This window comes from Echeneis naucrates, chromosome 16 (assembly GCF_900963305.1).
Source record: "Echeneis naucrates chromosome 16, fEcheNa1.1, whole genome shotgun sequence".
Taxonomy (NCBI): domain Eukaryota; kingdom Metazoa; phylum Chordata; class Actinopteri; order Carangiformes; family Echeneidae; genus Echeneis; species Echeneis naucrates.
The window spans coordinates 12596757-12607926 of NC_042526.1; the positions used below are offsets into that span (position 1 = coordinate 12596757).

Genomic DNA, 11170 nt, shown 5'->3' on the forward strand with positions numbered 1-11170 from the left:
CACATAGTTCATTACAGCAATGCAGAGGAGCAGCGGCTGGCTTCAACGCCGTTTATCATCTTGAGATAAAACAAACTGGTGTTGCTAGGCAAAGTCGGCATGCAGCTTATGGCAGGGATGGAAAAACCCATTTAGAATCTAATCCGTCAAGATGACATTAACATGCGCTGAGTTTAAGTAGCTTATATAAACGCCCTGCTGCAGCAACTGCTTGGAGTTAGAGCATTTTTGCAGGAACATTGACAAGTCTCTCGAAGATACTTCAAAGACATTTGTCTGTGCCTTCAGTTTTCCTACCAAACCCGAAGCCCAATTCATCCCTGCAGACCTGTAATGAACATAAAACATACCAGCAACATTACGGAAATATTGACATTTGTTGAAAGACAGCACTAAGGTCTGAAAATAGAATACAAGCCAGCTGTTGGCAATTTCATATCTCCAGCATATGGAGATATGAAACTTTTTTTTTTTTTGAGAAATTTACTTTCAAGGAAGAAGCAGTTATCTTGTCAGGGGCCATCATGGAAAGAAAAGAAAGGACCTTTGTGTTCCCCGTGGCTCAGCTTGGCTGTCATTCTTAGTTTGGTAGTTTGGCCCAGGGAGAGAGAGAGACAGAGACATGTTCAGACTGTTTAAGTCTAGCTGCAATTACTATCAGACCTCCCTTCTAGCAGTCAAATATTATAAATGCACACAGAAACACCAGACGTAGTTAGATATATATTATTAGTTATATATATTTAAAATGAAGAGGCTCTCTTTTTTGTGTAAATGCCTGCTGCCTGGCAAGTAGTGATAGTCAGAGACTCAACACTGACCTTTGAGCTTCATGCAAATGCAGTTTAACATAAACAAATTTGACAGATTTGAAAAAGGAAAAAGAAAAAACTTTCTTATGATGATGTCTGCAGGAGTGAACCTGGTGTTAGTTTATTAAGGCTAACACATGCACAGCTTATAACATGAGTGGGGAGTTCACAACATTGTCAGGCTACAGTCATCCCTGCTTAATCTGTTAAAACTTAAGTGAATATTTTTCACACCATTGGACTGACACCCTGTTAGTCAATTTAAACTGCATGCGTACTGACCAGCTGGAGGCGTGTGTATGTGCAGCAGCTTCTGCTATGTTTTTGTTTTTCCCAATTTGATTTCAGGAATCATTGAATTTCGTTGGTTTTCAACGATTGAACCAACACTGTCTCCCTAAAGTAAAAAATGTAATCTTCTCAAACTGCACTTTTGAACCTGATCATTGATTCATTATACTTATTTCACAACAAGCAGCGTCCAAATGCCCAGACTCTCTATGGATTTTGCATAAAAAGGCATGCCATTGATAAATAAATTAATATCATACTTTTAAACTCCCCCATAAATGTATTGCTACGGAGGCGCTGTATAGTATACATTATTCTTTAATGAGGAAATCCAAGGCTGCCTGAAAGCCTCTGAAACGTGCCGAGGCAGCTGAGTGGAGTTTGTGCTATGGACATTATCTCTAAACCCTGCTCTGTGTATCCTGTACAGTATATTTATGCAGTCGGGGGGTCCTGTGGGAAGAGCCAGAATTAGCAGTGGATAGTGAAAGGTCACAGAGCAGTGGGAATGGAGATCCTGTTGACGCAATCTGTCCAATCTTATTAGATTCCTTTGGATTGAGACGTGCCAGCGTCTAGACTTGAGGAAAAACCCTAAAAAACACAATGTTGTTAAATATATGTGTATATACTAGAGTTGTTTTTTTGACGGTGTTGGTAGTGACATCGTTCAAACCACTTTCCTGACAACTCTAGTACTTCCTTTTAAGAACACCGAACAGCTGTACATACTCCTAAAAAATCCTAACAATGACAGTGAACATATCTTAACCAGGGAGAGACAAAGAGCTCTCGCAAGTATCAGAGCAGAGCTTGCCCGAGTGTGTTTTACAGTTGTTTAAACAGCAGTAAGCCATGTCTGCGGCTGTATACACAGTGAGAGCAGGCAGCCGGAGCCTCTGGAGGAGTTGTTTTTCACAGGCCTGTGTGGTATGCATGTGCGTCCCAACCCACTCAGACCTGCCTCACGGCTGGCTGGTTGGCATTCCTGCATTGGTCTGTAATTATGGCTCCTCTCTAGCCCTCTTGGTTCTGCTCTCCTCGCAATACCATTTTTCTGACAGGGAAGGGAGTTGCCCGAGTCAAAGGCACACACTTCTCACCTGGCCAGACAGCTCAGGCCCTAATCTTAACAATAACACATTGCTGGGCAAGAATGTGCTTTGACAACTGCGATGGGGAACAGTTACAGCGGAGGGTGTTTAAAAAAAAAAAAAAAAAAAAAAGGCAGCTTCAATTACACTTTGGTGTCACGCATCAGAGGTCAGGGTTAATGATTATGTTTTTAACCTTCGGGTGAAATCATGTGATAAAAAGAACACAGAAAAATACTTATGAAAGAATAACAGTGGGTTGCTTGTTTTAAAGTAAGTCGCTAAAATTAGTGTGTGAAAAAGATCAATGTGAAGGAGTCTACACACGAAGCAGCACATCAATACTGTGCAGCCATTTGATGTGTAAACAGAACATTTCTTGTCTCAGATTTGAAATGTGGTTTCATTTCTAATTACTGACAGTTTCTTTAGCAATTGCCTGTAAATCTCCTTCTAAAACGTCTCAGCGGAAGCAAAATAATCCGGCATAGACGATGGATGGATTCACAGTTTTGCAACAATTATCCCCTTCAAACGTTTTATAATTGTGGTGGTGGTGTAGTGTAGGCACGTTAAGACTATTGGACTCATAGGTGGGTTAACAAAGCTGAACAGGAAACAAGACTGAAGCTGGAGACAAAACATTCAGTAAATAAACAAATGTTCTACAGTTCAACTTTCTGCTGCTGAGTTTGTTGAACACTGACGAATAATCCAAATGCATTGCCACTACGTGAAAGGAAATCTCTCAGAATTTCAGACAATCTGGCCCATTCATGCAGCTGGGGGCACATGACATGCCTGCACCAGAAGGATTAGGACGATCAGCTGAGTGCAACTCAATACCACATTGTTCCTTGCTGCTCACCGCTTGTTTTCCTACAAATCTTCTTTCAGCTTATCAGAGGAGGACAGAGCCAAATCTCTCCCACCTACGCCTGCCAAACTTCAATCACTCACAGTCCACTTCCCTCCGTAAACCGCTAGCAATTCACTACGTTGGTGCCAAAATGTCAACGCTACTTGTGCTACGTTTTCATGCTCTGTGTTGTTTCAAACAAAGCTCCAAGAGGTTTTTTTTTTTTTTGGGGGGGTTTTTTTTTTTGGCCTGAACTGTTAATTTTCAGGACAAATAAATACAATGAGTGGCAGAAAACAAGCTTTGGTTTGAGACTACAGACTACAGACTGCTGCCATTGTTCACAGATCACATCTGTATTTGGGTGACAAAAAGCAACCACACATGCTGCTATGTGTGAATGCATTAGAAAGGGTGTGTGTCAGCCTGAACTCATTCTCCATTCAGACTGTCATTGTCTCTGCTCCATGCTGATAACACAAAACACACACTCTGCAAACAGATCTCATCTACTCCATCAAAGGCTGATGTGGCAGTCTGGACTACAAATTAAAAGGCTGGTCACAGTCAAAACAAAGAAACATACTATTATAGATGGATTTGTGGCTGTGGCTCACAGGCCATTATGGAGAGGTTTACCAATGCTGGGGATGCTAACTTTTAAAAACTTTTTTCTGTTTGTAATTTAACTCAAGTAGTTTGGGAAAATGATCAATCTTTCACTTGACAAGAGAGACAAGAGAGGAGGATGAGAAGACGTCCATTCCCTGCCACTTTGGTCAACATGTAGATGGAGTTAGCAGCCAGTTACAGCAACATAAAATCTATTACTTGATGAACTTTAGTAGGTGGATCTTTACTTTCAGAATGATCCGAGCTCTCCTCACATCTTTACGGTACTTACGCTAAGCTAGGGTAGCCAACTGCTCGTAATAAAACTCTGTCCAACTGGTCCTTTAATGTCTGATGGGTCTTCAGAACAAACCACTGTGATAATCATCAGTTTCCTTCACTACTGCTGACAGTGATCTCATTCAGACAGCCATTCTGAAACTCTCCCTCAGCGTGGCTTTTGGCAATCTGTCTTTAAGTCTCACTTTTTCCCCCCTTCAATTTTTTTTTATTTTTTTGTACTCTTTTGTGAATTTGTCTCATCTATATGGTGTTAGAAATATTTCTCCCTCACTTTAATATCTGTTACTTTTTCAGAGCACTTTTTTATGTGCATAATATATATTTCATAGTGCAGTAAAGAGCTAAGGAAGAGAAAATCCTCCGTGGCTTGATGAGGAAAGTATTAAACTTACTGTCTATAAAGCAATATAGGGAAATACGTACATATCACAGCAATTACACACATCCCTAGACCACCATTGAGCATTCAGGATTTTGCACAGAAAGCATATTGAATGCACCTTTAAACCCCAAAGAGCCACATCAGCAGCAGCGTCTTGCGCTTGAAAGAAGACTGAACGCAGCAGACGTCTCTGTTATGGAGATTAAAAAGCTCTAAGATGTGCTCACCTGGCACTCGCGTGTGCAGGCCTGTGCTTGAACAAAGGGAGATGTGCATGGACAAACTGTGTTGACTCAAACTAAGCAAACACGGCACCTGATGGCGATGAACAAACACATTCATGGCTGCCGTTGCTGTACCAGTTTCAGCTGCCTTGGGAAATAAATTTGTTGAAGTAAATACATTTTTACTTCCCAGTGTGATAATCACCTGTTTCCTTCAGCACTGCTTTTCTTCAACAGTGATCTCATTCAGCCAGTGATTCTCAAACCTTCCCTCTTCGTGACTTTTGCCAATCTATTTTATCATTTCACTTTTAAAAGCAACAGACTTGGTGCAATCTGGATTATGAACATTTTGTTTGTATTCCATCATGAAAGTGGCTCACCTATATAAAGGGAGGAGTCTTTCTTCTTCACGTGATCATCAATGTAGGACACCCCCAGAGGCTGCACTGGCGTGGCTCCAATACCCAGCAGGACTTGGGCTCCAATTAGCAGCAGGTACATCATGCTAGTATTGGCCTTGTTGGCACATGAAATTTCCTCTTGGATATTGCTGCTGGTGTTCGAGCAATCATCCCGACCCACGTCAGTCCGCCACATTTCCACAATCTCATACTGATTTGTTAGGAACTCTGGGAGGGCCGAGAGAAGGGCGCCGAGGGCCATGACGATGCCCCCACAGCCAATCAGACGGGGGCGATGTGCTTTGGCCCCAAAGTAACTGACAAACAGGATCAATGCCAGGTTGCCTATCTCAAAACTGCTGGCGATCACTCCAACATCAGCACTTTGCAGGTTGAACCGCCGCTCCAGGGTGGTCAGCACGCTCACCTGAAAACAAAAACATAACAGACTCAAACCAGCCTTGTGATAATGATGCAGAACAAAGCAAAAATGCATAACGAAACACAAAACCAATTATGTGGATATCTCATGGCTCTGGCTGAAAGAGAAGTTTGACCCCATAATTACACTTGCATACAATATCCTCTTACAGTTCGACTCCATTTCCAGCTCACATTATGTGAGCTGTTAAAAATGCGCACAGAACACAACAGAAGGTGAACATATCCACCAGTCTGCAGCTGGGGGTGACTTGTGCATGCAAACCCCATAATGCATTTCTTCCCAGAAAATTGTTGGGCATGATAATAATTTACCTCTTCCTGCTAGGTTTAGCAAGCTCAAGTAAAGCTAGTATTAACAACAGCAGCCATCAAGTCCTCCCTGCTAAAAAGTGATTGATGCTGCCTATTGACGAGTGTCAGCTCCACCCAACTAATTTGTACATTATGATCCAATTAAAAGAATCGCGTCAGCAAGAATACTTAATAACAGCAGCGATGACTGCTAGGCCTGTTATTCTCCAGATAACACATCAGGTATTTCTACCAGGTAAACAGGGGCTTATGTTTAATTTTTCTGGATGTGCTCCTCGTGAAATTGTCAGTCACGTTGGTTTTAACTGTGCCTTTCTGCTGGAACATCCCGGATGAGGCTGTTTAGATGTTTCACACCACAGCCTTGCCAGCAAACCTCCGTTTCTGATTAGGCGCGCACAACAACAGGGACTTCCATGGCTTCAGTTAGAACGGCTCATCACAAACATCACTCTCTTTCACCGGCTGTCATCCACAAAAGAATCGGAGACAACTAGTAACATCCAGCTGAGGCAAACAAAGAATAATGGCTGTCACAAAACAGTTTGTCAGATGTGATCCAGAGGTCAGTGATTAAATACTGTAGGGTTGTAAGCAAGGCATAATCAGTCTGTTGTATAGCAGAGCAAAGATGTGTTTGCTTGCTTGCTTGTGATGCGTGGGAACCATCTCTGTGCTCCATGAACCAGAGTGCCATATTTTTAAACAGTTAACCAGCTATTTTCAGATTTGCCCCAAACTGTCATTGAAAGGGCATCAAAACTTTCCATCTCACCACTGGCTCCAATTTGAGTTAAAGGGGAAAAAAAAAGCATCCTGCCAACACAAGCATCCTGCTCTGAAAAGAATGACTTCCCTGACTCGACTTGCCAGTTTGTCGCTGGAACAATTCACATCAAAGGATAATGAATTTGAATTGGAGAACAGGTTGTTGACATGACTTGAACAGGTGACTTGATGTTCAGTCATCACGTTCATTAGGACTGAATGCTGTCGTGACTGATCAAAATGAATCTTTAATTTAGCCTACTAAATGTGAATACAATCTTTAACCATTTGCATTCAGCAAAAAACCTTTGACCATCCACTTTTGACTTCACTGATAATGAGTCCTCTTTCAGTTTCCCTTAACATAGACAGAGACTAGCAGGACAGTGACATTTTGGAGATAAAAGAATGGAAAATTGAATTGTCCTGAACCAGACGAGAAACTGTGTGTCCTTCAGTCCCCACAAATGCCTGCTATGAATCTATGATCTGTTTCCTGTGCCATTTGAGATAAGATTTAATACACAACAGTCGAGGAGGATGAGTAGATGTCATTGCCAGCAAAGACAAACATTGTACAGGCTGTTTGCTTTGTTTCTGGAGTACATAAAAAAGTTGCCCTCTGATACTGAGGCATAAGTGGCAGCAGACCGACGCTCTTGCAGCTGCTCTGAAGCAGTGCAGTGCCTCCTTCACTCCACATCAAGGATCAGGAAGATGATTGTTGGGAGCACTTTGTGCAATTGTCCTTTGGCAATGTTGAGTGAAAGGAAAACTTCTGAGTCACTCATGACATTTCTGCCTCTTCAGCAGGTATTAGAAGGGCTAGAAGGGCTGCATGTATGCCTGGCTGGCTCCACCCAGGCTGGGGTCTGATTGCAACGTTGGCTCATCCTCTAGGCTACCTCGAGGTCTACACACTAACACTGCAATGAAGTAAAGCAGAGGGAGTGAAGGCATTATCTAATCAGATCCCAAGTGTGTGTGTGGCTGACTTCTGCAGTGGAAACACTGGATGAGCTAAGCTCTCATCACCAGGTCCAACATGTTTGTGCACTTCCACTTAAAATGGCAGCCTTCCAGGAGGATTATGCCCAGAAGAAATTATTCAGGGAAACCGAGTGGAACACAGATTGGTCAGTGGTTACAGCCACATTTTGTCCATAAAACAAAATGTTTAAATCAGTTCCATAGCAACAAAACAAACCCTCGTCATGCTGTGTGACATCCCATCACCTAAAAGAGGAGCCAGTGTTGTCTGAGCACAAGGAACCTCAACATCCATTTTTCAGCTTCGACTGACAGGGTGCCTATTATCAGCAAGCAGAAAAAGCTGCTCAGTTCTGACATTCACGTCAGGAAATCAAGGTTTAGTGCTGAAACGGTTCTATACATGAAGGCACTGCAGGCTTATGCATATGAAACTTTAGCTGATCAGAATCATTTCCACTCCGCTTTATGAATTGTGACCTACTGAAATGTTAGATAAATGAGAAATTTGATGTCTAAAATAAGGTACACAGATAGCATTAGCTGTCGGTGCACAGAATAATTTCTACTTTTTTTTTTTTATGTATATTTATCTGACGTTGAGAGTGACTAAAGTTTAAACATCAAGATTTTTTTTTTCCCCCAGGTAATGTGTCCAAACACACAGTGTGGCACATTTTAATTGGTCTATTAACACCAACTTAGTGTTTGGATAAAATAAGTCACTTGCGATTACTCATTTTTATCTTAGTACTGTCCAATGAAAAGAGCCCTGGTACCAATAATAAACGACCTGAAGATGTATGCTTTAGATCATGGTCAAATATTCACCTGAAATGTCTTATAAACATTGTTTTAAAAGACAATAGTGTTGCTGTGGAACGGTTCAGGCCTCTCCCTCTTAAAAAGAGTTTGAAAGGTTCGCTCAGCTGACATGAAAACAGCTCAGGCTCAGGTGTTAGTTGCTCTTTGTAGCTCGGGCCATGCAGTGTCAGATTGGTTTCCTATCAGGGCGTGTTACTAGGACTAACAGGCTCTGAGGTGTTGCAAAAAGCGGAAAAGAAAAAAAAAAAAAAAAACAAATCACAGAAACAGAGCTTTCCAAGGTTCCGTAAATAATATTTACTCCTGCATTTGACATCAGCTGAAATTAACTGCAACACTTAAGGCAGCAGGCTTGAGTGACCAGTCACTTTAGGTACATTTCCAACTTCTCAGGAAAAAAAAAAAAATAAAAAAAAAAATGCTGCCCAAAATAAACGGGCACCTGCAGACAATGCAATGACCACATTAACCAATACTTGAGCAGATCATTAGTTCCAGCCATAATAATCACTGGCTGTTGGCAGGAATCTTTACATGAAATTATTTATGCCAAATGTTCAAATTCTTTGTGGGAATCACAAGAGGCTGCTCATTGCTGGATCAAAACCATAACGATTGATCGCATCCTTCTGTTGAATTTCCTGTGCAGGCTGACGGGTTGAGGTCAGGCCACTAAAATCAGGACGTGAAGCATGTTGCTAAGTGTCTTGTTCTCTAAGCAGCTCAGAGAAAGCAAAGGGGCCATGATAGTTGAGTTTAGTCTCCCTTTGCTGCTGGAAAACGCTCTTAAGGCCAATCATCCAATCAGGGACGCCACAGCAGCTCATGCAGACTGATTCCAGTTGACCAGATTGCCACTGAACCAGGTGCCCAATGTCCAGCCCATGTAAATGGAGCTTCATGGAAATGAGCTGTCTTGTGTCAACAAAAATCAAGTGTGTGTGTGTGTGCGTAACTAGAGTACCGGGTTTATTGCTCAAACTGTCTGAGCAGGTGTACCATGGAAAAAGCAGAAATGAGGTGCCCATTTGAACAGAAACTTATGATAAAGAGCACGGAGGAGGAAGCCATCCTGACTGGCTGTCGAAGGCACTGCTGCGCTCTGCGGCTGCTCCGAGCCGCAGGATGCTTGATGCTCAGCAGGTCATCTAACAGAGAAGATAAGATGTTCCACTCCAAATATGGCTAAGGCATTTAGAGTTTAGTCTATTAATTGCGACCAAGCAGAGGAAATGGCGTGATTCTTGGAGAATAAACATTGCCAATGTCAAAAACTAAATGTTCACAGCAGCTGGCTCAGGCTGTGCAGCTCCTCTGGGACACTTTGAGGAATATTTCAGGGAGCTTTGCCCGACAAAATCTATATTAGAACCTCTGCATGCTTTCACACTTTACTGTTGTGATTATTTTTTTTGCAACGTGATCATAAAGAGACTTTTTTTTTTTTTTGGTAGGTGCATGTTACAAATACAAAAAACATGTAGATCTTACTCATTGTTTGAATAGTTTTTGATGCCAGTTGGGTTCATAGTAAAACTGAAACTAATAACATCACAACAGTACAAGAGGAAAGATACCAGGAGGAAATGGAGAGGGGTGTCCTTGACCTTGAAAGGCATTTGGGGAAAAAACCAGCCAATTACCTCCTTTTTAAACGGCTATTAGTGTCAACCATAGATCAAGAGGTCACCCCTCAGTTTCTGCATAAGTGACTGAATGTCTTCAGTTTGAGACACACTGACCCACAAACAGAGGTGTCTTCTCCAAAGAAGATCCAGCTAACCAGCTTTCTAGCCCATGACACTGTTCAAAGCCCAGAGCCTGCAGAGGAGCTCCGAGCCCGAAACCCTGAACCGGGACCGGGACCGGTGTGAGTGTGACCCGGAGCAGCGGGGGTCTCACGGACACACGGCCACCCCCCCGGCTGAGGTGGGGGGCAAAGTGTTGCACTCACCAGGTATGCTCCGACGGTGCCCTGAGCCAACATGAGGGCGCATTCCGAAATGAGGAAAATCTTGATATTGGAGAAGCATGAGGAGTTCTTGCGGAGGCCCTCAGTTTCCAGCATGTCCCCTCCGCTCCGGTCCGAGTCCCGGTGCTTCTTCACCTGCATGGTCCCGGACTGTGGTCTCTCTCTCTCTCACTCACTCTCTCTCACACACACACACACACACACACACACACACACACACACACACACACACACACACACACACACGGGCGTGCTGGAGGACAGTAACCGCGGGCAGGCAGCGTTTTGCTCTCCCTCCTCAGGACTGCATCCGCCGTGAGTCCGGATCCAGCACCGGGTCCTGTTTCATCTGGCGGACTGACTCCAGCCTGCCGGTCCGCGCTCACACATCGTCCCCCAGTCGGCTGACACGTGAACTCCTCGAAGGTGTTAGCGAAGGCACAGGCGAACCAAAGGAGCGCAGATCTCCAGCAGATCGCATGTTTCCCTTCCGGGGTTTTTTTTTCCCTTAATTGTTACTGTTTTGATGTTGCTGTTGTTCTGTAGTGTTTCGGGTCCCAGCTGCAGGTGAAGGTCTGGTCGAGGACTTCCTGCCGCCCCTCCGGACTGTCACACTGAGTGGCTGCGCTCGGCTGAGCTCCCTGCCGCTCCGCCCTCCCGGAGCAGAGTGGCTCTGAGGGGGATTTTAAACATCACTGAAGCGCTCCTCTGATCCGGACTATTTTACCAACTGTGAATCTGAGTCTGCAGCGTTTTTTGTTTTTGTTTTTGTTTTTTTTTTGGAGGAGGGGGGGGGGGGGGGGGGGTAATTTTGTTTGGTTTCAGTTTTAGTACATAGACTCATTCATTCAACAACAAACCTTCATTGGACAAGCACT

At 43.4% G+C, this 11170-nt stretch overlaps 1 protein-coding gene across 3 annotated transcripts in view; it reads right to left on the minus strand.

The window, feature by feature from the left end:
* The window catches only part of slco3a1a (solute carrier organic anion transporter family member 3A1a), a 29489-nt gene extending 18542 nt beyond the window's left edge, over positions 1 to 10947 (minus strand). The window contains exons 1-3 of one of the 3 annotated variants that reach the window (XM_029523690.1): positions 10503 to 10947; positions 10275 to 10472; positions 4961 to 5408 (exon numbers count right to left, since the gene is read on the minus strand). In XM_029523690.1, the coding sequence (XP_029379550.1) occupies positions 4961 to 5408; positions 10275 to 10433 (607 nt within the window). In that variant the 5' untranslated portion in view covers positions 10434 to 10472; positions 10503 to 10947. Of the gene's footprint in view, positions 1 to 4960; positions 5409 to 10274 lie in introns of all 3 variants that reach the window. The other 2 variants (XM_029523691.1, XM_029523692.1) reach the window with 2 other exon arrangements.
* Positions 10948 to 11170: the final 223 nt, after the last annotated feature.